The sequence below is a fragment of the Hydra viridissima genome, unplaced genomic scaffold (assembly GCF_058129835.1).
Source record: "Hydra viridissima isolate aposymbiotic clone 2 unplaced genomic scaffold, HvirCarnegie_v1 scaffold_4, whole genome shotgun sequence".
NCBI classification, from domain to species: Eukaryota; Metazoa; Cnidaria; class Hydrozoa; order Anthoathecata; family Hydridae; genus Hydra; species Hydra viridissima.
The window spans coordinates 7,261,613-7,288,455 of NW_028324303.1; the positions used below are offsets into that span (position 1 = coordinate 7,261,613).

General features: G+C 29.5%; 4 protein-coding genes and 1 long non-coding RNA gene across 8 annotated transcripts; 4 read left to right on the forward strand and 1 right to left on the reverse strand.

Annotated features, from left to right (window-relative positions):
* The first annotated feature begins 7,641 nt into the window (after window positions 1-7,641).
* LOC145193026 (uncharacterized) lies at window positions 7,642-10,260 on the forward strand. The gene is given in 4 exon segments (XM_090084623.1): window positions 7,642-7,735; window positions 8,090-9,241; window positions 9,244-9,540; window positions 9,610-10,260. Coding segments are annotated over 3 exon segments (1,974 nt in total). The 5' UTR covers window positions 7,642-7,735; window positions 8,090-8,094; the 3' UTR covers window positions 10,140-10,260.
* Window positions 10,261-12,515: 2,255 nt separating this feature from the next.
* LOC149889616 (pterin-4-alpha-carbinolamine dehydratase-like) lies at window positions 12,516-13,521 on the reverse strand. Its single transcript, XM_090084631.1, has one exon. It carries the CDS (start codon window positions 13,325-13,327, stop codon window positions 13,010-13,012), a length of 318 nt encoding a protein of 105 aa, XP_089940757.1. The 5' UTR covers window positions 13,328-13,521; the 3' UTR covers window positions 12,516-13,009.
* Window positions 13,522-15,024: 1,503 nt separating this feature from the next.
* LOC149889617 (uncharacterized) lies at window positions 15,025-20,025 on the forward strand. 3 transcript variants are annotated; one of them, XM_090084627.1, is made up of 4 exons: window positions 15,025-15,375; window positions 16,550-16,590; window positions 17,709-19,495; window positions 19,576-20,025. In XM_090084627.1, exons 3-4 carry the CDS (start codon window positions 18,493-18,495, stop codon window positions 19,947-19,949), a joined length of 1,377 nt encoding a protein of 458 aa, XP_089940753.1. In that variant the 5' UTR covers window positions 15,025-15,375; window positions 16,550-16,590; window positions 17,709-18,492; the 3' UTR covers window positions 19,950-20,025. The 3 variants fall into 3 exon arrangements, with proteins under 3 accessions (XP_089940753.1, XP_089940756.1, XP_089940752.1); XM_090084626.1 differs by having other exon boundaries at window positions 15,052-15,375; window positions 16,550-17,315; XM_090084630.1 differs by lacking the exon at window positions 16,550-16,590 and having other exon boundaries at window positions 15,029-15,375.
* A 97-nt stretch (window positions 20,026-20,122) lies between these two features.
* On the forward strand, window positions 20,123-23,570 carry LOC149889618 (uncharacterized). 2 transcript variants are annotated; one of them, XM_090084624.1, is made up of 7 exons: window positions 20,123-20,718; window positions 20,808-20,889; window positions 21,251-21,372; window positions 21,665-21,749; window positions 21,910-22,059; window positions 22,295-22,573; window positions 23,055-23,570. In XM_090084624.1, exons 1-7 carry the CDS (start codon window positions 20,270-20,272, stop codon window positions 23,286-23,288), a joined length of 1,401 nt encoding a protein of 466 aa, XP_089940750.1. In that variant the 5' UTR covers window positions 20,123-20,269; the 3' UTR covers window positions 23,289-23,570. The 2 variants fall into 2 exon arrangements, with proteins under 2 accessions (XP_089940750.1, XP_089940751.1); XM_090084625.1 differs by having other exon boundaries at window positions 20,541-20,689; window positions 23,055-23,327.
* Window positions 23,571-23,809: 239 nt separating this feature from the next.
* Window positions 23,810-24,310, forward strand: LOC149889619 (uncharacterized). Its single transcript, XR_016451640.1, has 2 exons — window positions 23,810-23,997; window positions 24,124-24,310. It is a non-coding gene; the product is annotated as an uncharacterized LOC149889619 (long non-coding RNA).
* Window positions 24,311-26,843: the final 2,533 nt, after the last annotated feature.

A 26,843-nucleotide genomic window follows, 5' to 3' on the forward strand; every position in this document is an offset into this window, starting at 1 on the left:
AATGATTTCTAAAAAAATCAGACAACTAAAGTAATTATTTTGATAGTAAGGTACAAAATATTCGATATACCTTTTAAGTGCAATTTACGATTAAATGATATTTATGCATAATCTATGTACCTTTTAGTTCTTAGTTACCCAATGCAGTGTGCTAGAAGGTTGATAACGTGACTGTATGGTAAGCGGCAGTGGTGTCTACTTACAATTTTGACAAATTTTATATTTTCAATTTTTGTAGCAAGATACCAGATATGTACATGCTGCATGAACTATTAGCTAAGTGCTGTGAGTACACACAACTCAGGGGTTTCTTCTAGGATTATTTAATACATATATATTTAATTAATGGATATACTATTTAATAAAAATATTAGGTACAAAATACTATTTTTTAATATATGTTATTTTACTTATATAATATTCTTTGTAATATTTCAGCTCTCAACAATTGAGTCAATTGTTTTTAACTTGTTATTCAAAATAAATCATTAAGGGAATGTTTTGATAACATATATTTTGTATGTTATCAAACATGTATCTTATCAAAAAATTTATGATACGTAAATTTACAACAAACAATCTGCATTAATTGTTGGAATGCATTAGTACTTTCTTATCATTTCGAACAAACTAGTTTTTTAAAATTCAAAGACAGAGGAGATTTAATTAAACCAACTAAAAGTGTTGCTATCATATGCGAAGAAACTGAAAGATGTTTCCAAAGGTTGCTTGCCTCGATAAATGGCAACCTTCCAAATGAAATAGGAATTCAAAATGCCATTTTTAGAGCTGTCTTGAGATCAGTTGATTACTCAAATATATTTAATGAACAAACTTCTCATATGTTTGACTCAGCTATAACTGATAACCATTTATTTGCACTGATTACACTTATTTCAGAAAACTATGCAAAAATATATCTTTATCACCTGGGTAAATAACAAACTGCCAAAATAACTGGAAAAAAGCTTAGGAAGCAAATAACAAAACTTATCCTATTCAAAAACCAATCAAAAAAATTCTTATGATATGATATGATTTTCATAACCATTCGTTAATTCCGCCACCATCTTGGGAGGCCAAAACTGGCTTCAAAAAATTTTTTGGTATACGCTATCCAGTTAAATTTTGAGATCAGTGATTATATTATATATAATAAATCATTGGTTTATTTGCGCAATATTTTGCTTTCGATAAGTTTTCATTTCAACCATGGACCACTGATCTCAAAATATAACTGGATAGCGTATACAGGAAATTTTTTGAAGTCAGTTTTGGCCTCCCAAGATGGCGGCGGAATTAACGAATGGTTATGAAATTAAGAAATTGATGATAATCAAGTTTCAGTGGCGGATCAAGTGGGGGGCTAGGGGGGGCTATAGCCCTGGGCCCCACAATTTTAGGGGCCCCGATTTAAAATAAATAATTTTTTATTAACTCTGAAAATGAAATCTTTTATTAACTTAAAAGAGCCAAAGTTAAATTTACTAAATTCTCTAAAAACAAAAGCTCAAAAATAAAATAACTGTCAACAAAAATGCTGCATTATATATTTTTTCCGGTCTTTGACAACGAAAGAGCGCAACTACTTCTACAAAAAAAAAATTACTAGATTGGTAGCAGCGCCTTATAGCAATAATTGAATGTAACATTTGTACAAATTGCTACAAAAACAATTCCCTTCGGAAAATTATTAATTACTTGAATAATTATATTGTAATTGAAAATGCATTAACGATTGCAATTCTACAATTCTTTTGTACTTCCGCACAAAAGATATCTTGTGTGAATGCATTTAATAGCTGAAGCGCTAAATTCGTGAAAGAGAAAAAAAAAACAGTTTAACACTTTTCATACAGTTATACAGTTATAGTTAAAATGATAAGAAAGTGGAGCTTCTAAAAAAAGATTGAAGAAAGAGAGAGAGGAAATGGTAGCTAAACTTCTGAAAATGACAAATTTTTTTTCATCAAACCAAGCTAATATGCAATTTCCACAAACTGTAGATAATAATAAAAACAATGAAGAAAAGATGAAAACAATAACACGGATAATGAGGTAGCCTGCCAAGGTCCTTCAAATGAAATTCAAGAAGTTAAAAGTGTTGAATCTACAATTCATAATAATGAGCTTGACTCAGGTACTTTTATCCAAATTGCGAGGCTGAGAGATCATTCTCTACTCTTAAAAGAATTAAGAACATGCACCGATCAACAATGGTCCATAGTCGTTTAAGTAATATAGCAAGATTAATTATTTAGTCAAAATTATTAGAAACTTTGGATTTCAGCGATGTGATTGCAGAGTTTGCGGGGAAGAAAAGCAGAAAAAAATCACTCAACTTAATTCAATAAAATAAATATAAAATTTGTATATAAATAAATATCAGTGATAGCATTTTCAAGAAAGTCTTTGTTTCACTCATTTTTGTCGTTGTTAGTGGAACGGGGCCTCCTACTTTTAAATAGCCCCGGGCCACGAAAAGTCTTAATCCGCCACTGTCAAGTTTTATTTCTTAAGCTCAAGTATTGATAAATATATAAGTTTCTAATAAAAATCTTTTTTTTTTTTGTTTAACATAAGATTTTTTTCATAAAAATAACGGAATATTACATATTTACATATATTTTAAATATAAATATTTTTTTATTTAACAAAATATATTCTTACAAAAAGTTGTTCTATATTAACTTTCTGTTTTTCGTTTTTTAGAATAAATATGATAAAATAAAAATTCTCAGTAAAACTAAGTATAAATTTTAATTTTAATTTGCTTAAATTTAGTTTGTTTAATAATAGTTAAGAAAGAGTATTTTTTTGGTTTTGCAAAAATCTCAAATTTCAAATAGTTAGTATTTGTTATATAATTTATGTACCTTTTAGTTCTTAACTACCCAATGCTGTGTGCTAGAAGATTAATAACACAACAGCATGGTAGGAGACTGCTATAACTTGAACTACTAATGCGAACATGTATCAAATGTATCGTGCTTGCATGCTGTTTTAATTTGTTAATGTTCTTATAAATAAATAGCTAAATAAGATATGAGACGTTCTATTGCTCGAACTAAAAAAAAAAAGTTTTCTTGTAATCAACACTTAAAATCTTCAAAGTTTATTCAGCTTGAAACATCAATTTCTGATCCAAGTTTATCAGCAAGCTCCAAAAAAATAGTAAACACTGAAATATCTGGAAGTCAAAAAAATTACAACATCATTATAAACTTTAATATTTTTAAACTAATGGTTAGTGAGTTTAAATGCCCCAAATGTGGAAATGAAGTTTGTTTCGAAAATGATTTAAAAAGCAAGAAAGGTTTTTGTTTTTATTTAACTTTACAGTGCCTTTGTTGCCAATTTAGCAAAGGATGGCACACGCCTCAGTTTTCTAATAAAAAATCTAAAAGTACTCCAGGCGTTCTTACTGCATCAGTTAATTTTCAAGTCGTTACTGCTTTTCGTGAAATTGGTAAAGGTTATCAATCTATATGCAAATTTGCTGCAGTAATGAACATGCCATCTCCTATGAATTTTATAAACTATAGTGCAATAAATAGCAATTTCTTAAATATTTATAATGAAGTTGCTTCTGCAAGTATGTCAAGCGCAGCCAATGAAACCAAAGATATTATTTCTAAATCAAGCAATATTAATGATGTTTCTGCTTGCCAGGTTTCTGTTGATGGTACCTGGCAAAAGAGAGGCCATCAATCTTTAAATGGTATTGTCACTGCAATATCAAGAAAGAATGGAAAATGTCTTGATTCAATTTTGTTAACTAAGTTCTGCAAAGCTTGTAGTTATTGGAACAAAAAAAAGTCAACACCAGGTTATCAAAATTAGAAAATAAATCATGTTTGTGAAGCTAACCACAATAAATCATCAGGATCCATGGAAGCTTCTGGTTCTGTTTCAATTTTTCAACGGTCAATTAAAAAGCATGGTTTGAGATATGAAGGATATATTGGAGACGGTGACAGCTCAGCATATAATGATGTTGTTGCAAGTAATCCATATCCAGGTTTTGAAATAAACAGACTTCATTGTGTTGGACATTACCAAAAGAGACTTGGAAATCGTGCGCGTAACCTTAGAGTGACACTTAAAGGTCAGTTTCTTTCAGATGGAAAAAAAATAGATGAAAAAGGTCGACTGACAGATAAAGCCATAAATATGCTTCAAAATTATTTTGGTATGGCTATCCGTCAAAATTTGGTTGCCGGGGGTGACTTTGTTGACCGGGGTCAATTGTTGATTTTTTTTTAAATTCCTAAAATTTAACAAAGATAACATGATTTAATTTTGTTAGAGATACCAACAATATATATCGACTATTATATCAACAATTTTGGTATATCAACAGTTTTTGCGAATATAGCACAGTTACTTCGTAGACTACATTGAGTTTATTTTGGCATCTTTTGACACTTCTGATACATTTATTGAACCATTTGAATTCTTAGCCGGTGAAAATGCCGAGGAAATATAAGCGAAAGCGTGGTTCAAGAGCATATGCAACTTCATACAGTCAAGAAACGTTGTCCAATGCTATAAAAGAATGTTTAACTGGAAGAATAAGCGTGAGAAAGGCTAGTCGACAGTTCGGAATATACGCTTCCCATTTGCTTCAACCGCTGGACGTTGCCGTTTTCCGTCCGCTAAAGATAGAAACGCGCATCAAAAAATCAATACCAAAAAATCAGTTCCTCGGTCTTCTTGCTCTACTGCAACGTCAATTGAAAAGCGATAATTTGAGATCTGACTTCAAGGCTAGTGGAATATTCCCCTTCGATAAAGAAATGGTCATGAAGCGTTTGCCACAGGTTAACAAAGACATTGGAGGAGGTACCGGTAGTACTGTTAAGGAAGTATTCAATGAAGATATAGGTCTATTAGTGAAACATTGTGGACAGGATGAGAAAACAAATCGCACCAGAGGGAAAAAGATCACACCTGGCAAAGCGATAACACCGCAAGATCTGGTGAATAACACAGCTCCTACCACATCAAAGTATAACACCAAGAATAACAGTAACACCAAGAATAACAAGAAAAGGGCAAGAGTTGAACAAGTGTCTTCATCCTCAGATGACGATAATGACCTACTAGAAAATGACTTTTAATGACTTTTGCACAATAACAGGGAGCTAGTTGCAAAATTTTTTGTCCATTTAAATGTTCTTTTCATGTTTCTCTAAGTGTTTAAGGACTGATGATTTTTTTTCATGATAAAAACCTGGGGTAACATTGGCCACTTTTCGGCGTTTAAAAATAAATATTTGTAATAAAAAAATTAAAAAAATAAGTATAGAGGCCTATAGCCAAGACCTATAATGTTATTACCACAAGAGAAAACTGTAAAAAATTAATAAGATTCAGAGATGTTTAAGAAAAACTGCCAAAACTGACCTAAGTTACCCTGGCTAACGATACTCTTTAATTTGTGCAACCCTCAAATCCACAACAGAATATGCTTTGAAATTTTGATTAAGGCATTGGGAGGCATTCTTTTTTTATTTTTGAGCAAAAGCTCTCAAAGAGAGTTGCAATTATTTTTTCCAAATTTTTTTTCCCTGTAATTTTCTAATTCTACAAAGTTATACATTTTTTTTTTCATTTGACCTCCTCATAGTATCAAAGCTTTTAAACTCCTAAATAAATTATATTTCATGAAAAAATAGAACATAGATACTCACTTCTAAAAGAATTATACTATACTAATTATAGTAATATATACAAAATCAAATATTTTTAAATTCTCAAATTATAGTTCAGAAATATTAACATTTCACCATGAGCTCCTGTTAAGCTATATCTCTTTGCAGTATATACATTTCCACCTATACTAAAAAGTCTTTCACTCTTCACAGAAGACGGTGGGCAGCTTAAATACTTTAAAGCAAGCTTTGCTAATAGTCGCATTTTGGTTTTCTGTGATTTCCACCACAACAAATGATTGCTTTCTTTGTCAATAAGGTCTTCATTTGAGTAGTGTTGAATTTTGTTTAATAAAGTTTCATTTGAAATTAAAGTTTGTGGTTGACCAATTTATTTAGAATTAAATCCTACAAGTTCTTCGAAGCAATTGTCAAAACCCATTTCTACTATATCTTTCTATTCATTTAGTACTGTACCATTATTTTCATATTCTGAGTTAATATTTTCAATGTCACAAGCTGCAGACCGATCATTTTCAGTAACTTTGATGTTTTTTATATTTTCATGGGTTTTAATAAGCTGAATGGTTATGTTCTCAGTACTTGTTTTAGCAGCTGAAAAGGTGTTTTCATTTTTGAACATTTTTAATTTGAATCTGGGATCAAGAAATATTGACAAGATGATGTTATAGTTATCAGTATATTGTTTGAAACTATTCTCCATTGAATTAGCTGTCATCAATTAAAGGTTTATTAATGAAATGTTTCAAAAACTGTATCTGTGGTATAATATCTGAGACAATAGAATTTCTTTAACTCAAGGGAACTCTTGTTTTGGGGAAATCTTTTAGCAAAACACAACTGTCCAATAATCATCCATTTGTTTGCATTTAATAAAGGAAGCTTACCATTTTCAAGTGCATATATGGTTAGAGTTTTCCTTTGTTCATAAATTAGTTCTAACATATGACAGGTACTATTCCACCTTGTTGGAACATTTTGAATAAGTTTGTGCTTAGGAACATTGTTTGCTTCTTGAAGAGCTTTAAGTTTAGAGCAGGCTTGGGGAGAATGGCTAAAATGCCCAACAATTGAATGCCAGTTTACAATGACATTTTTGACAACTGTTTGTTCAAAAATACACTCATTAATTACTAGTTGCAGTGTGTGTAAAAACAAGCCATACTATCATATGGGCTATCTTTAATAGCCTTAACAATATTTGTACCATTATCTCTAGCTATTAAATGAATTTTTGAAGGTGATATTTTAAATTCAGCCATAATATCTTCAATCAATTCAGCAATATTTGCTGCTGTATGCCTCTCAGGAAAAGGAGCTACTCTAAGTACAACAGTTTTCTGATTAAATGTATTGTCTAAACAGTGACCTGTCAGGCTAATGAAGCTTTCATTTGAACTACTGGTCCATATATCAGTAGTAAAGCTTATGAATTCAGCAACTGAGTAAACATGGACAGCCATTTTTAACATAAAGTATAAAATAATTTCAGCAACTGAGTAAACATGGACAGCCATTTTTAATATAAAGTATACACTAATTTTTATTATTTTACATACCCTAATGAAACAATGCAACTTTTTTAACGTCTAATTTCATTCCCTAACGAACACTCCTTTGACCATACTGCGCATGCGTAACGCACGTGCAGAACTATTTGTTAACTTTTTTAACGACTAACTTTTTTAACGCAACACCGCACAGTGGGCCAGGTGGTAGACAAAACCTCAAAAAAAAATATTCGAAATACTTCCAACTACTCAGTATATTATGTATATAAGAGCATAATAAATGGTTTAAAACATTATTTGTAGTTTGATAGTACATCATAAATGTACAATTATCAATTACAATTGAATATATTTAGAAATTCATTTATTAATTTTTTTAATAGATATATCACCTATAACTATGACAACGAATAACCTTTAAATTATTTAACATATGCGAAATTAATTGACACATTATTAAAATTTAATTTTATAGCTTTACGAAAAATACCACAACAAATTCCAAGGTCTTGTATTAAACTCACAGTTTCATTTTGAAATATAAAGGTAAGATTCTTATTTATAATATTAAAATATTATATTAAAAGTGGCGCGTATAGTTTAGAACCTGCTGGAACAGCTTATTAATGTTAAAATAAGTTAATACAATATATGTACAGCCTGTTGGTGGTGTTTAATTCTGCTCTTAGCTGCCCCTTTAATTTTGGTAAACATTTAAAAAAAGATATTTTCGTAAAATGCTATTCGCGACAAACCTATTTTTTTAGTTTTAGTTAATAATAGGTGCTGTGCTTATTATACTGGCCTAATTAAATGTAGCTGAAATGAAAATAATGGCCATATTCATGTTATATTTTTTATAGTGGTTGCACTAATAATGTTAAAATCATTTTTTTGTAGTTGATATGAAGATTAGTGATGTCCATAAACGTATACGGCATGACCAACTAAAGCCTAGTGATAAATCATTTTCTATGTCTGTAGAAGCTATTCTAGTCTCTATAAATTTGGGTTCGACTGGATGTGCTGCGTTTTTAAAAGTATATCAAAAGAAATGGAAGGATGCAAACCGGGGAAATATAAAGTTTGAAAGTAAAAATAAAAATTGGTTGGCTCAGGACTTTAAATCTACATACAGTAATAATATATCTGAGTCTGATAATTCTAGTCAATCACATAATATTGGTGGAAGACCAAGTTGCTCCTTTGAAGACGCATCTGAAAAAACCAAAAGAAGAAGACTCAATGTTATAAATAATTTTACTACTGATGAGTTGCTCCACTCAGCAAGGCTTAAATTAAGAAATGAGTTTAATTATGAGGCTGCCAAGCAAGTTGCTGAGATATCAGAACCTTCTAGTCAATTTAAAAAGTATACACCTAATGAAGGTCTGGCATTAATTATAGATGGTGGCATGTCAAAATCAACCTACCAACTTATCAGAAATGGAGCTGAAGAACGTGATTGCCATATATATCCTTCATACAACAACATAAGATTGTCTAAAGCTAACTGCTATCCAGAGAACATCTTCGTAGATGATTATTCAGCACAAATACCACTACAAGAATTACTAAAACATACAGTAAAAAGACTCTGCGAGGTGCAAGCTCCTGTGATCAGCACAATGCTGGATGGTTTGACCCGGTTGACTTTGCGTTACAAGGCCGGGTTTGATGGGGCTAATGGGCAAAGCGTGTACAAGCAAGTGAGTAGTGAGGAAGCTGAAGATCGTAACTTAAAAAAAGAAGAATCTCTGTTCATTACTTGCTTAGCACCACTAGAACTCAGTGGGTTCTGCAATAACAAAGAAGTACTATTATGGCGTAATGACAAGCCATCATCTACTGCTTATTGTCGTCCAATAAGATTTTCTTTTCAAAAAGAAAGCAAAGCTGTTGTCCTAGAAGAAGCAAAATATTTAGAATCTGAAATAGAAAAATGTAGTATTTTTAATGTTACTTTTAGTGGAAAAGAACTGGTTGTTAAAAGTATTATAGAACTGACCATGATTGATGGCAAAATTCAAACTATTCTGTCTGATGTGACTAATCAACTTAATGTTGCTCTGTGTGTGGTGTGTCTCCAAAAAACATGAATAACTTAGAAATGGTGCTGAAATTGGAAAATGCTAGTAATTTAGAACTGAAATATGGTCTTTCTAGCCTGCATTCCTGGATTAGGTTTTTTGAAATGGTATTACATATTGGATACAAGCTGGAAACTCAAAAGTGGCAGTCTAGAGCTATTGAAGATAAGGAAAATGCTAAGCAAGTGAAGAAACGTATCCAGACAGAATTTATGAACCAAATGGGACTGGTTGTGGATTTCCCAAAAAGTGGAGGATCTGGTAAGTGAAATTACATAAATACTTGTATATGAATCATCAGGTTAACTATCACATATATGCAATTTGTAGGTACCAGTAATGATGGAAACACCGCCCGACGAGCCTTTGCAGACTATCAATCAACTGCCAAAATTTTGAAAGTATATGAAACTCTTTTATTTTATTTTTACATCATTCTAGTCACTTTATCATCTGGATTTGAAATTGATACTGTCAAGTTTAAAGAGTTTTGTATTACTGCTCTTAAACTTTACATATCTAAGTATTCCTGGTATTACATGTCACAATCAGTACACAAAATCTTAGTTCATGGCCATGCCATCATTGCTAGACAGTACTTGCCAATTGGACTGATGTCAGAGGAGGCACAAGAGGCCTGCAACAAGGATTTTAAAAAGTTTAGGGAAGATTTCAGTAGAAAGACTTCTAGAATAGACACAAATCGCGACCTGGTTAACAGATTACTTGTATCTAGTGATCCTGTCATAACATCATTAAGAAAAGGTCATAACAAAAATAGTAAGAGTTTTAAAAAAATCCCCAGTGAAGTTCTGGCTTTGCTGAGGGAATCAGCTCCACCTTCTTCTTATTCTTTGTAGCTAAACACAATTTCTTGTTTGATTTTTGAAAAGAAGGTTGATTTAAAAAAAAAAAAGTTTAACTAAGCCTATTAATTGTAATTTTGTTATTAAAAATTAAAATATTCTTGATAAAAATAAATATTATTTCATGTGCAAAGATTATTTATATATCCAAATGAGTTTGGGGAGCAATTGGGTAATAATTAGGTTTTGTCCACCATATCCTATATACCTGGTCCACTGTGCGCTAGCGCATTTTAAACCAGACACTAAAGCAGATTTTAAAATATGCGATAAGTGTCGACAATATATACGATAAGTGTGAAACACTTACGATAAGTATGGAAAACTGCGCTTTAAAAGTTTGATCAAAATAAGTACATTATTGATTTAAATTTTAGAGTAAGAATAATTTTAAACTAACCGTTATAATATTATATTGACGGCTGCAAAAATTCATTTCTAAAGCATTTCCACTTTTTGAGTAATCTAATATTTGATGATAACTTTTGTTAAACTCACGGCAGGTGTGGAAACGACCCTATTAAAAAAAAATCAAATTTTTCTTAAAAAATGAGTTTTTTTTCTATATGAGCCACCTTAATGAAAATCTAAATTGGTTTGTAGACCAATAAGCACCAAATGTGAAATTGTTGTTTAATTAAATTACATCTAATTTACTTGAATTAAACTTGTTTTATTTTAAAAGACTATAAGCAAGAAATGCAGAAGAATGATAAATGATTGTTTTTATAAGAGAGTACTTTTGTAAGCATCTGTTGAGTTACTACTACTACTACTTCTACTACTACTACTACTACTACTACTACTACTACTACTACTACTACTACTACTACTACAATGATGATGATGATGATGATGATGATAGTAGTAATAATAAAAATAATAATGATAAAAATACTAATAATAATGGTAATGACTTCTTGAAAAACTTCAATAGGTGACAAACTACTAACACCCTTTTCAATTTTTTTGTTTTTTTAAATTGATTTTTCAATATAAATGCTGTAGCAGGATCACCTTATATACTTAAACTTTGAGAGATGTCACAATAGGAGAAAAAACTTGCTAATAAAATTTAATTAAATCTTGTGTTAACTTTCTAACACCTTTATTAGCTAATTTTTTCATCAGCTTATTTGAATAACCTCATAAATCAAGGTAAAATTTTAATTTCTTGGAGAATTGATTTTTTTAAAAAAGTTTTATTTTTAACATTAAAATTTTGTTACTACAGTAAATAAAAAATGAAAAGGTGAAATAAATAAAATAATAAAATAAAAAGGTGAAATTTTAAAATATATTAAACTCACTTTTCAATCGCTATATCATAGGGCAATTAAGACCTTTTTATTTTAATGACTAAACAAAACTTTAATTTTCAATTGTCAAGAGAGAAGAGCTTTGGGTTGCCCTAGCAGCTTTAGTTCTCATACTTATGCATCTTTCTTAAGATTAATTTTTTCGTGGCTTTTTTATTATTAGTATTAATTTATTCTATATATTTTAAAGAAATAGTTAATTTTTTCAGCTAAATTGTTTCTCCATAATACATTTTTATCATAGAAAGGACACATCTATTCTCAAAACAGCAAGATAAAAAATAGCATATTAACACATTGAGCTGTTCACCCTATAAGTTGGGAGCATTGCCACTAATAGCTAATATCTGCAGATTATGCAAAACAACATGAAGGTACCTAATCTGATCCTAAGCATACAGTAAATTAGTGAATGACGCTTGTATAAAGTTGCAAAAAAGCTTTACTCAACTCCAGTCCAGAAAAAAAATTGGAAAAATTTTAATGAAAAATTCATGTACAAAATTTTGAGCAAGGAATATTTACATGACACTAGCATTGGAATTAGGGGAAATTACTCAAGGCACAACAAGGTCCCTTTATTGCCAGTGCCCAAGATGTAGTAGGTAGTGATTGAGGGAAAATAAAGGCTAACACATTATTAATTTAGCGTGCATAATCCAAATTCTGTTTTGATTATCAGAGATTTCAATTTTTGTAATGAGGATTTCTAATTTCCCCATTAATTCATTCTTTTCTATGTACAGTAAACATTTGTGTAAGACTTTTTTTGTAGGAGTAATAGACTTTTTTAGTCAGCAGTTCTATATAATTATTAGGTAGTATTTCCAAACTGTGTGAGATACATTCAGCTGCAGGAATTGATTGTATTACACACAATTGATTGGTTGTGAGGCTTACAAATATTAAGTTATGATCACAATTGATTGATTGTGATCATAGCTTAACATTTGTAAGCAGAACTTTTAATTTAACTGTATTAAAAATTAGTATATGGAAAATTGTACTTAAACATTTTACATTAAGAAGTTATAACAAAATAAATTATGAGTATTAGCAAGATTAGTAGATTTATTCTTTGTTTATAATAATTCACATTCATGTGCCATTTAACAATACTTCACTGAAATTATTATAGATATTCTAAATTTCAAACAAAAAAATTAAATATATATGATTTTATATTAGAAGCTATTTCATTTTTAAACAAACATACACCATAGTTAATATTTTACTGCTGTGGTTGAATTGACAAAGAATAGTTTCCATAATGGGTATGGGCATCAAAAGTGAAACAACACCCATATATTACAAATCAAACTTAAAACCAAAGATAATATTTGAAAAAAAAAGCATTGAAAATCGTTATAACAGTAAGCACACCTCAAATGTTTTAATATTCAATATTTAGATCAATGCACAAGTTTTAATAGGTGGAAAAACTAGCACTTTGATTAAATAACTACATTTCTTAATAAAAAAACTTTCAATATAAAATACATTACTTCTCAACTTAAGTTTTTAGTAATTACAACTTGAATAAAGTTATGCAAAGAGAGATTCCATAAAATTTGCCATTTCTATGTCCTTAGCAGATATTCCTGAAACATCATGTGTAGTTAGCGTAATTTGTACCTTGTTGTATACATTAAACCACTCTGGATGATGATTGATTTTCTCTGATAATAAGCTAACCCTTGTCATGAAACCAAAAGCGGAATTAAAATCTTTAAAGCTGAACTCCTTAAATATTGCATCTCTTTCTTCAAGATACTTCCAACCTAGTTGAAGTAAAGGATTAACAAACTCTTTTCTCTCGATATCCGTTAGTTTCAGTAACTTACTTAAATTATTTGCAGACATTTTCTGACACTTGAACTTTTAAAAAAGCAGTCGTTCGGGGCGAATGTATCCCAGAAAACTCCATTCGGCTATTATTTTTATTATCAACAGCTCCGTTCTTGATTGTAATATAGGAATATTACAATATTTGGAGTGAAAATAATTCTGACATATATTTTTTTTGCAATAAAATCTAACACAACGCCACGACACCATGAGGTCACCTAGGAGTACTTTACCCTTGAAGTTGATGGCGAAAAGAGTTACACAAAACGCTACTTTTGCAAAAAACTGAATCAATTGAAAAATTATAACATGTTTGGGTTAAGAAAGTTTCTCAAAAATTCTCATCTTAGAGGTTTGTAAGATTATGAAAAAAAAGCATCCAGAAACGAGAGGTTGATGTGGCTAATTATCTGCCTCTCATTTTTTGATTCACCATTTCTTACAGGAACAAGTAAACAACAAGGACAGTGAGTATGAAAAAAATAAAGGAAAGCCATTAGAAGTTCTGGTCTCTGCAGTGAAGAAGTATTATTTCTCTACTAAATCCATTAATCCAGAAATTAAAGAGCTGGGATTTCTCAAAAGGTAAAAAATTGGCTGTTCGGTTTCTTCCAATTTTCTTTATTTTTACATAAACCAAGTAACTATATTACGCTAAGAATTTTTTTACTTGTCCCTGATTCATTTTGAAAACTAATTTAAATATATAGATAACCAGCTAGAATTATTTGAAGGCGAAGGAAACTGTACACGCTCTGCAAAACTTAAAATTTACGTTTTCGCAAAGAATTTGCATATTTCTGTAAATTTTTTGGAAATCGAAAACCAAAAATGTTATTTTTTAAACCTGTTTTTGGATATATATATTTTGTTCAAAATTTACTTGGTTATTTGGCAATTCTAAAACACTTTTCTTAATGTGTAGTTGCTCGAGAAAATAAATGAAAATATTCAATTTGCTTCCACTTAAATTTTAACAGTAAGTTACTGCATTTTGTGATGTAAAAAAGTAAAACAAATTTTCACAAAAACGAAAATGTCGTTTTCTGAAGTCCAATAGGATAACACACCAGTTTGGAAGCATTTTTTGCACTCAAAAGAACTTGAATTGGCCAAGTGCAAGCTCTGCGACCAAGAAATTAAGTACAAAGGAGGAACCACAAGCTCCATGAGGAACTACCTGAGGACAAAGCACAACACCACATTTGCTGCTGTTGTTACTCCTGAAAGGAAACTCGAAGTCATCAAACCTATTGATTCATCTTTTAAGACAAAGGATCCTGTTGATGTTGCTTTGGCTGAGCTTATTTCATATTGTGAGGAGGGAAGATGAAGAAAATTGTAAACATTATCTTTAAGTTTTACCCGACTCAAACACGCTACATTCGAACGAGGAAAAGAGTGAGTCAACCAAAAAAAACACCAGGTGGACACACATGTCTAATAACATGAAAAATGAATAAGTCACACCATAAATGATTAAAACTGTTTCGCAAACACGACTTGAAACACAATGATATGATTTTAATTAGTAAAGTTCTAGAAAGTTCTGTAGCCACTCTGATATAAAGACTAATAAAAAGGAAACCAGTAAAACTTGTTTTAAAGAATACCATGACTCAGCAGTTGAAAATAAAGTACTGAACGAACTTGAAGAAAAAAAGAAATCTATTGTCTGGACGATGATTCAAAATAACACCTGCGGACAGATAGAAAAGGAGCGGTTGAGAAAATCTTTTAGATTTTTATGGAGATTTTTTTTGAGATTTTTTATTGAGATTTTTTTGAGAGAGATTTTAGTAGATTTTTTTGAGCTCTCTCTTTAGAGAGATGTTTTCGGGAAAATTTTGATGAAGTGTTTTAAAGAGAGTTTTAAAAAAAGGATTTTAAGAAAAAGAAAGAGTTTTAAGAGATTTTAAGAGGATTTATGAGAAAAGGATTTAAAAGAGTTTTAAGAAATTTTAAAAGAGGATTTATGAGAAAAGGATTTTTGAAGATTTTAAAGAGAATTTAATGAAAAGAATTTATGGACAATTTAAAGAGGAACTTATGAGAAGGATTTGGTAAGGAAATGTATTTGAGTAGTTTTCAATTTGCGTTATTATAAGTATTAATGTATTGTTATTTGTATGAGTTAATATTAAGAGAATATATATATTGATGAGAAATAATTGAGAATATTGATTAAGAAAAATAAGTAAGAGAAGAAAAATCAGTCGTAAGTATTTTTACTTTTGCTTTCATTTTAAGTAAGGCAATATTATCATTATAAATATTTTTATTATTGCTTTATTTGAGTAAACAATTTTTATTTAAAAAGTCTGATGCTCCTATCGCGCTTTTACCACATCTGCGTTACACACTGACAGTCCTACCTCACATTCTATCACTCTCTATATTTGCGCTACCATTACACTTACATAGAACCACCACAGTCACATTTTATATCATCACATCAATAATATAAAAATTTTTAATAAAATCCGCCGCCCTCACAATATGATGGGGTGCCCTTTCGTGTTTTTTCAATTAGTCAACATTTGTCTAACCCTAACAAGTGTGTAGGCTGAAAGGTCATTTTCTGCAAGTGGTCTATTTGTCACTAAACTAAGGTCAAGGTTAAATGATGAAACACTTAATGCTTTATGTTTTTTACGTGCTTATTTTCTTAAGAAACGTAAAATTAACCATTAAAAACACTTATTTGTTTGCTGCTCAATTGTATTCAATGTACGTATATGACACTGTTGCTATATATATTTATTTTTTTGCTGCTGTTGGTCCCCTGAAATATATATAACAAAAAAATATACTAGAAAACCGGAAAACCGGTTTTTAAAACATTGGAAACCGCGGTTTATTCGAAAAACCGGTTTTAGAAAAAGCTTAAATATTTCCTTTCCCTGATGCTTGAGCACACCCTAAATGTCTTTTTACTTTACAAAGTAATTACCAATGCAAATAACTCAAGATATAAAATGATAACTTAATTTTATTTTCGCAAGAACGTTTATACCGTTCGAAAGAAATCAACTACCAAATTTTATTTTTTAGTTTTTACAATAAAAAGCGGAGAAAAAAAAAGTTCATTGCTATAAACATTCAAAAAATTCTGTTTTTAAGATAAAAACTTCGCTATTAAATCCAATGCTATAAACAAAAAGGGAATCGCTTTTTCAGATAAAAAATGCGTTTTTTCGAAAAAAACTTCAGATGTATTTTTTATCTCTATTTTAGATAGTTTCTTCGCGATTTTTAGCGGCCATTCTTGGAACAACGTAAGCGCTTCAAAATCATTGAACATTCTTTGTTTGTGTTTTTATGTAGATATTTTATATATAAAGCTGAAAAGGATTCTGGTAACTCCATAAACTAAATCCTTAAAATCTGCATTTAATCGATTATTCAGTTCCTTGTTGTGCTTCGTTAACAAAGCATGCATTTATTTAACATTCCATGCTTATTTATATAAATTTTCGATAGTAATTTTGGTTAAACAAATTTTTCATAATGTTTGGCTAAAGAAAAGTATAAATAGTCGACAAATATGCCATATAATACACAAATACACAACAAAATAAAACGCTGTCTAAAGATCTTAAAATGTTACTACACTGTTACGGAAAAAGGTGTCCGTGTCTGAAAAAAAAGGTGTTAGTGTAAAAAGGTGTTGATAATATGAACGCGAACACCTATATTGGTGTTTATGTTAACGTAATAGGTGTTGAAGACAAAAAATTACAAACTGTTTAGAAAGTAGGTGTTAGCGTTAAAAAAAAAGGTGTCCACGTAAAAAGGTGTCGACGTCGACACCTTTTTAAACATAAAGCTTTAAAAGTAAATTCTTAGGGCGAACGAAGAAAAAGCTTATTTTGGAATAAAATATTTGTCATTTGGCGCGAAAAATATTTGCAATGGCTTTTCCTTGTGTCAAGTGTTCATTTAGATCCAAATCCGTTGGCAATTTGCTATCTCACTATCATCGAATCCATTATGGACAAAAGTACTTTAACTTTTCATCATTTACATAAAAAATATACACACATGCACATACATGTAAAAATTAAAAAGTTATTATCTAATTGAAAGCTATATACATATATATATATATATATATATATATATATATATATATATATATATATATATATATATATATATATATAATTATATATATACATATATATAGCTTTCAATTGAAAGTTATATATATATATATTATATATATATATATATATATATATCTTTCAATTGAAAGTTATATATATATATATATATATATATATTTATATTTATATATATATATATATATATATATATATATAAGTTACAAACTTTTATACATTCAATTGTCAAACATTAGTTATAACATTTTAATTTTTGTAATTTTTTTTAGAATACCGTGCCATTTTTGTTCTGCTGAATTTAAAAACTATGTAGTTGCTAAAAATCATGTTTATAGAAGGCATCAAGATGAACGACAACATAATATTTTACAGAATCAGATTGAATCACCTATTCAATTGGATTTGCCAGTTTGTATTGAGACAAAGTTATGTGACAAAAATGCAGACCAGTCCACTGATATATTTGACATGTTTGATGAGATAAAAAAGTTTTTTATGATAACTATGAATTATCATTTGCTTTCTGAAAATACATCAAAAAAGTTACTTTTGCTACACGGTGATTCAGTTAAAGCTATATTGGGTGACGTATGTAGCTCATTTAAAAGTTTTTTGCAACAGGCTGGCATATCAATTCACAACCCATATGCCCAATCTTTCTTGTGTAAACTTCAAAGAGACAACAGTATTGATTTGTGTTTATCACATTGCACGAGTCCAGATAAGTTTGATAGTTATTTAGGTGAATTGGGTCATGTAAAAGCAGTGAAAGTTACTGTTGGTGAGGATTTTTTTTATCATGTGCCACTAGGAGAAAACCTAAAAAGTATTCTTAAGGGTCAAATAATTTTGCACCCGGACTCTTTATCTTTTTCAAAATGAAACTACTTTCAAAGTTCTATCCTGCCATTTTCAGATCCAGCCAAAACAGTATACATTGGTTTGTATTCTGATGAGTTAGAGGTATGTAACCCAATAGGTACCAGTAGGGGTATACATAAAATATCAGCCATTTATTTTTCTATTTTAAACCAAAACAATAATGGATCTAAAATGAGCAACTATCATTTAGCTTCATTGTGCAATTTTAAAGTGGTTAAAAAAATTACACTCAATGAGTTTTTTAAGCCAATTATTGATGACTTGTTCAACTTATTATTTAATACATTTTTTGTAAATGATGAAGAATATCATGTTATTGCATGTTTTATGGCTGCTGACAATTTAACAGCTCATCCGCTTCTTGGTTTGCAATCACATTTTCATAGTGGATACATATGTAGACATTGTTACTTTTGTGTTAGACAGGAAAACACAAATGTATTTCAAAGAACTCACGAATCTTATATTGTTGATAGTACAAAACAACAACATGGATGTTTGGAGTTATCTCCGTTTTTACACTTACCGTATGTATTTTTACCTGCATTTTTCCCAAGTGATTTCATGCATGATTTTTTAGAAGGAATAAGCCATGTTGTAGTTTCAACATTTTTGAATCACTACATGGCCAAGCGAAAACTAACATTGATTGGTATGAATTTATTGCTAAGAGATGTAAAATTGCCAGTGAATTTAATATTGACGTCAACTTATATGACATCAAAGCTGGTACTTACTGCTAGTGAAATGCTAACCATTTCATTGTGTTTGCCATTGTTTCTTTTTGATAATTTCTATGATGAAGATGCACCTTATTGGGATATGATGATTATCCATTGTGAAATTTTATTGATTTTAAATAGCCGTTGTAATGAACATATTGAATTGTTGTATTTTCTTATTCCACAACTTATTAACTATATCAAAACATTATATAATGGCACAAGAGTAGCAGCAAAGCTTCATTTCATCACTCACTATCCTGACCTTTCAAGCTACATGGGAACAATGAAAACTTTCTGGTGCATGCGTTTTGAACAACGGCATCAGATTTTTAAAAAGCTAGTCAGAGTTAGTCATCAATTCAAAAACCCTATATATTCATTTTCAAAAAGGTTTCAAATGCATGAAACTTGTAGACGTCTACTTGAAAGGACTAATGATATTGTTCCAGGTAAGCTGCAATCATAGTAATTGAATAATCACATATTTGTTTATTTTCATGCAATATTATACAAATATTTTATTTTTCAGGATCTATCTCATATGCAAAGATATCTCTTCGTCATGCTCAAGAAGTACTTCTTGAACCGTTTAAACCATATTTGAACACAATTTTTCATACAGAAAAGTTAACAGTCCAGGGAAAACAGTTGACAGTATCTTCTTATTTGATTCTAAGCGAAGAAAAAGCTGTTAAAATAAATTATTTGATGTCTATTAACAATGTTTGGTATGCAATGTGCCAAGAAATAGCAATATCATTTTTTCCTTTGGTTAACTCATATGTTGTAGAGCATCATAAAAACTCATTTTCTTTACTTGACATTTTTTCTCTTAAATCAAGTGCATCTAAATCTGTTGAAATAAAAGAAAAAGAGTTTATTGTCCGATTATTTATCATATGAATATTTTTCATGAGTTGTTATTTCTGCCTTTTATGTTTACAATTTATTTTATTCAAAATTAAACAAAACTAGTAACTATGTAATGTCACTTTTTTTCTTTGGGCCCTTGAAAAAACCCAGGGCCCTGGCAAACTTCTGCGTCCTCCCTATTACCCTCTTATAAAGCCAGCAGGTAGGTCATGATGTTTATATCTTATATTAATGATAATTAATATTAATGATAGTATTAATTATATACTAATTTAATACTAATTAGTTAATTATATACAATAACAAAATAATTTACTTTTTGCGTTATATATTATCATCGATATTTGCAGATGCAATCAATTAATTTACAAAAAGGTGACACAATTAAAGTTATTCTATACACATCATATTCTGATTTGCTGTCAAAATGTGGCAATAAGTTCCCATGTTCGTCCAGTAATTTGCTACAATTGTATGATGGTTCTGGTGCAGAAATAGATGATGGAGAAACCCTCGATTTTTTAGTTAAAAATAATAATTTGAAACTAGTTTTTTTGGAACGTCAAGTGTCAAGTTTAGCATTAAATAAATCATCAGAAGAAGTTGTGGGAAATGAAAGTATTTCTTTAAAACAATGGCCAGGTTTGAAATTTGAAATCCCAACAGATGCAATTGTGGAAGCAAGGCTTACATGTGGGATACTTGATGCCAAATCAATTGTAGCAGATGGTCAATTTATGAACCACTGGGTTGGGATCATTTTTCATAAAGTATTGGAATATGTTGATCAACAAAATCCGTGTGTTTTTAGTTGTATTATATAGATTTTTTATCTAAATATTTTAACTCTAAGTTCTTAAACTAAATTAGTTTGTTTCAATATCATAGATATATAAATGGAAATCAATTAAATGAGCTGGTGATGGTTATTCAAGAAAAGTATCCAGAGTTCAAAGCTGTTCAATATTCAGTGAGTTAATCTGTGGTGTAGTGGTTGAATTCAATAAATTAAATTATAATATTTTGTTGTTTAAAAATATTTTATCCTTGCTGAAAAAATGTAAAGTTTTATTATAACTATTATAAAAACATTTTATTACAGTTGTGTTATGACTTTTAAATAAATTGATTAAATCTAAAAAACTTAACATGTGATTTTTAATTTATTATGAATAAAATTTTAATAAAATTATAAATTATAAATTGAATTATAAATAATAAAGTTTTTTATATTTTAATATCATTTTAAGTAATAATGGAAACTACACAAAGCAATACATGATTAAATTGACTAGAAAAGAAAAACGTTAATTTATTTTTTTTACTACTAGAAATGCTTCCACCAAAGAATTATTGACAGGTTCAAAAATTATAGAAGAAAAATGAATTGTGCTTCTGTCATTGAAAAGCGAAAGAAATATGCAAAAGCTACTGTGTCAAAGGCAATGAAGAGGTTTTTTTTATATAAATATACTTGATTATTATGTATTAAACTAAATATCTATAAAAAGATGAAAAGTTAGTCAGTTTTCATTTATTTCTCCTGATTTTCTTTGTTTACTTTCAAAGCAAGATTAAGAAGAAAATAATGGAAAATATATTCCGGATTTTTCCAGATATTTTACGCAGTCAGTTTTCCGGATTTTTAAAATGTGATATGGATGATCAATGCTTGTTCAATTTAATAGTTTTTTTTTATTTTATGATCATATTATATATTTCTATTGTGTCCTAATCTATTTTAGAGCAGTAAGTGACAGTGATATCAATGAACCATTAAGACTTATAACCAATATTAATGAAGTATCAGACATTGTAAATGAGGCATATGTAAGTTTACAATTATCTATTTGCTCCAACCTTTTTAAATTGCAATTCCTAGATTGTCACAAAAAATTGGGTACCACATATTAGCTTTATATCTGTTTTATAAATTATCATATTTTTGATTGTATAAATGTTTATTACATACTTTAATAAAACACTTTAGCTTGTTACAATTTCAAACAATGTTCAAACCTCACTTGAACAAGAGGTTGTAATGGAAACAACTTTCATGCAACGTAATAATGCAAGAGAAACTGTTGGATTTTTGACAGAGTTAGAATTATTTAAGTCCTACTTTTTATCAGCTAAAAATGTAAGAATTTCTTCACCTAATTTGTTTTTGACGTTTTTCTATCTATTTGAAAACAAAGATAATGTGTAAAAAGTAATGACTTTCTCCTTAGTTGTCCTTATCTTTTAATGAAAACTTTCCTGTTCAGGGTTAAATCTTCTTAAAAATTGGGGAAATTTCACCTTAAATCTCCTTAAAATCCTTATTGGTATCCTCATTTTATTAGTGGTAACTGTGAAAAATTATATTTTTTTAGGTATATAATGAAAGCAAGAGAATGCTCCAAGTGTATCAGTTAAATGAGAGCTCACCGTACAAGGATAATGGACTAGACTTTGAAGAGGTTCAAGTTTTGATGAAAGATTCGCTAAGAAATATTTGTATGAAATGGGCCCCATTTTTAAAGAGATATTCATCTGTTCTTAATCTGGTAAAGATGGTAAATCCTACAATGTCTTCTTCCGATTCACATACAATTGGATTTCAATTTATTGTGGCTAGATGTTATCAAAAACTTGTAGAATTTACTGATAAGGTAAGTTTAACTTTAAAGTTAAAGTTTTTTTGAATTCCCTTTACAAGGCCTATGGAGCTACATTTTTTAGTTATTGTTACAACCCTCTCTCAACTCTAACTCCAAAACACAAGCTTTGATGTACTACATGATGATGAATCTACACAACAGCAATTTTAATTTTTTCAAAATTTCTTAAATCATTTAATGTAAAATTAATAATAATGATTATTTAGTTTAAAGTTATTGTTATGCCTTGAAACTCCATTCTATAACTGTTTTATTGCATAATTATTATTGCATAATTTATTGTATTATTTATTGTTTTTAGTGTATTATTTGCGTAATTAATAAACAAGTTAATATAAAGTATAAGTTGTTTTTAAATGCATATATCTTTTATGAAACTATACTAGTGAAAATTGTTTTGTCTTCTTTTTTTTTTTGATTAACATCAAAAATAACTTATTTTGATCTATTTGATTTATTTATTTATTTATAGAATATGATTCGTCTTCACTATGAAAATGGAGATTTTGCAGTTACAGTTGATAAATTTTCTATTCCCTGTGCAAACTTAATCGAAGTTCTTCTTGTCGGCACTTCTTTGAGTGTAGCGTTTAATTTAATACATTGCAAAAAACAAGAGGCGGTTTTTGAAATATTAGAAATAATTATGCAAATTAGAAAAATGAGTAACATCAGAATTGTAAAATCTACTTTGTTACTTTTATAATGACTTTGTTAAATTGCTTTAAATATATTTTTGGTTTTATCTTTAACATTTTATGTTAATAGTTTTATGTTTTTTTAACATTTTTTATTATATAAATTGTTCTAAGTTTAATTTTTTTTGTCACATTCACATATTTTGTGTTTGTAAATTATTTATAAAATAAATAGCTGATTATATTTAATTGATTATAAGGCTTCGATTCTTAGTTCTAATTCAACTGAGTATAATCAGCTGTTTTACAACTTGTCAGTCTTAAAATCAGTTAATACATCATACAAATAATACTACTGCTTGTAAGGCACCATATAGTTAAGGAAAAATAAAACTAATAAAGAAATTATAAAAAAATAAACTTTGTTTGTATAAACTTTTGCCTATTTAAAGGATCTTTGATTTAAAATGATGATATGAAAAAGTTTTCAAAAACCTTTCAGGAACCTATTTGATAAATGCAGTTTTAGATATTATTATACATTGTATATAAATGTATTTGTGTGATTTTTTTATTTTGTATATTAATTGTTTTATAGAGATCTTATTTGTTCTCATACAATTTTTGTTTAGTTTATTCAGGGGTACAATAAATAGAAAACAACAATGGGTTGAACAAAAGATTGAACTTCCGACTGAAAATATTTAAGAGAAAGAACTCTCTATTGAGAATTCTTTCTCATCATCTGCAGATGGAAAAAGTAAAGTAAATGAAAAGGTAACATTATGTAGTTTTTCTTTTATGAAATGAACTAAAAATGAAATGCAGTAGGAATATGTTTTAGTAATTATTATTATTATATTTTTTCAATGTTAAATTATAAAAATTTTTGCTCGTTTTTAGATAATCATTCATCAAATGTCTGGAGAGCAGATATCTATTATACCATTTTAATGCAAGTTCTGTTAGTCAGCATGACAACCGTTTAGTTGCAAAAACTGGTGAAGTCAAGTATATTTTAAAAGTTAAAAAAAACAACTTAAAAAACTTGTATTAAAATTTTATTTCAAATATATGAATTTCTTTTTTACTGATAATTTTTATTTGTTATAAAATATGCTTGCATATTTATAGTCTTAATGTGTATATAATATAAAATGATAGGTTGTTTTATAAAACATATATTATTAGCGCTCATGGAACTTTTTTTTCATAAAACTAAATTGGAAAATTTTTTGTTAAAACATGCTAATTATGAGTAAACAGAAAGGTTAAGAAGATCATGTTTACTTTTAAATAATTAAATATGTGCGTCATAAACGCGTTGTAATTGCGTGAACACCTATTAAACATGAGCACCTTTATTTGCATCGACACCTTTTAACAGCAACGCCTATTAGGTGTTAATGCAACAAGAACACCTTTTTTTACATCAACACCTTTTAACGGCAACACCTAATAGGTGTTCATATAGTATCACGCATGAACACCTTTTTTCTTTTACATGAACACCTTTTTCCGTAACAGTGTAGCAATAAAGATCAGAAAAAAAAAGAGGTTCTTCTTGGGAAGCTTAGTATGTTTTAATTAGCAAATTATTTAAATAAAAATATGTATAATTAATTTTACACAGTTTTTTTAAACACCAAATACTAGAATGTAAAAATATTTATAAAAATAGAATAGACAGCACAGCCTATTTAATAACTAATAAAGTTTATTAAGTAGGCCTGCTAAATAAAAATTCGATGACGTATACGCTATCAATGACGTAATACGCATAAAAAATGTCCGTGAATTTTAGTGACGTATACGTTTTAATGCTTTACGGCAATGGCCGAAAAAAAAAACAAACAGCGATAAATTCTTCGAGTTTACGCTTTTTTTTACGAAAAAATAATTTACTTAAAAAATTGCGTTTTTACGAAAGACTTTTTTTCTCGAAGAAAACTTCGAAATGTTTATAGCATTGGGCCCAGCTCTCATATTTTGCACATAAATGTTTTATGGTCTAATTAAGGTATCACAACTTGAAGCAATTAATTGCCTCAAGCTGTAGCTTTTTTAAAGTTAATACTGTTATTAATTACTCCATAATACTTACAAATGGTACTAACTATAAAAAGCAAACTGTGGTTTGTCATTTCACACTCCCTAAATTGTTCCTAATTCATTCAGGAGTCTCGTTAAATTAGGTATATGCATGTACGTAACTACTATAAAAGGCGGGTTCTGGCTCATTTCCATTTTTGCGCAGGATTTTTTGCGCATTTCTGACTCATTTTCATTTTTGCGCAGGATTTTTTGCGCATTTCTGACTCATTTTCATTTTTGCGCATTTTCATAATGAGATCTCATTATGAAAAAAAATGTTGTGATTATTGCATTTTATTCTTTGTTTTGGTTGTTCTTCAAGTATGGAAAAAGGTCTCTTCGCGTTTCTCTAATTCTTTAAGCAGCAGAAGCACACACTCTATATTTATCCTTTTGAAAACCTTTAATCAACGCTTCAATCTTTAATCTATTTTTTTTCTCCTCCTCATCTTCGCTTTCATCATCTTCGATGTAAATGGTGAAGTTGTTTGCTCCCGTTTCATAGCTTTCATCACGCAGATCTTCTAACAATTCATTATATATATAATCATCATATTCATTTTGTTCTTCAATACTCATCGAATTGTAATCTAAATATACAGGATCATTCATCGCAGATTCATTGTAAGGCAAATCTTCAGGATCATTCATCGCAGATTCATTGTAAGGCAAATCTTCAGGATCAACATCTTCAGGATCATCATCTTCAGATTCTTCTGAACTATCATCTTCTGAGCTAGACCAACTAAATATATTAGCTTCGTCTAAAACATTAACATCATCTTCGCTTTCATAATCTTCTAACCATTCATTTTGTTCTGACATACTCATTGTTATTTTTTATATAATAAGAAATTTATTTAAGTCATTTCAAAAAAATTTTTTTCATCTGTGCATTAGATCCTTTGAATCCATGGAATTTCACAAGTGAAATTTTTAGATCCTTCGGATCCATGGAAATTCTTCGAATTTTTAGGCATAATAATAGACTTGTCCTAGAAGAAGGTAAAAGCTTCCGGATTGACCGACTTGAGCATCACCAGAGTTGAGCGTGACAACGAGTCTTCTACCAGCTGCGACAGTAGGCATAGAATCTGCTTCTCCGAAATTTCTGTAAAAAGAGATGGTGGTGGTGGAACCGATGGATGAAGTGGATTGATACAAAAGTCCAGTCGATTTGTTGTTGAATGAAGTCACATTTGATCCGTTCCATGAGGATAAGTAAAAATCTTCTAATCCAGAAGAGGAAAAGAAGCATGTGCTGTCACCGTCATATCCTGGAAAATACGTGTAATTGTTGGTGTTGTACGGTGTCCAAGGAGTGAGAACAGTGCCGTTACCTGGAGGTAAATTCCCATCGTACATTCGGACTCTAGATTCCCACCAGTTTCCAGAGGCGCCAATGATGTGCATCCTGATGTATTTCAACGACACACCATTTCCTTTTCCGTTGGTGTTCATCAAAACGTATTCGCTGCCGTAAGTGGTATTCAAATATCGAAACGTTCTGCAGTACAGCTTGAAAAGAG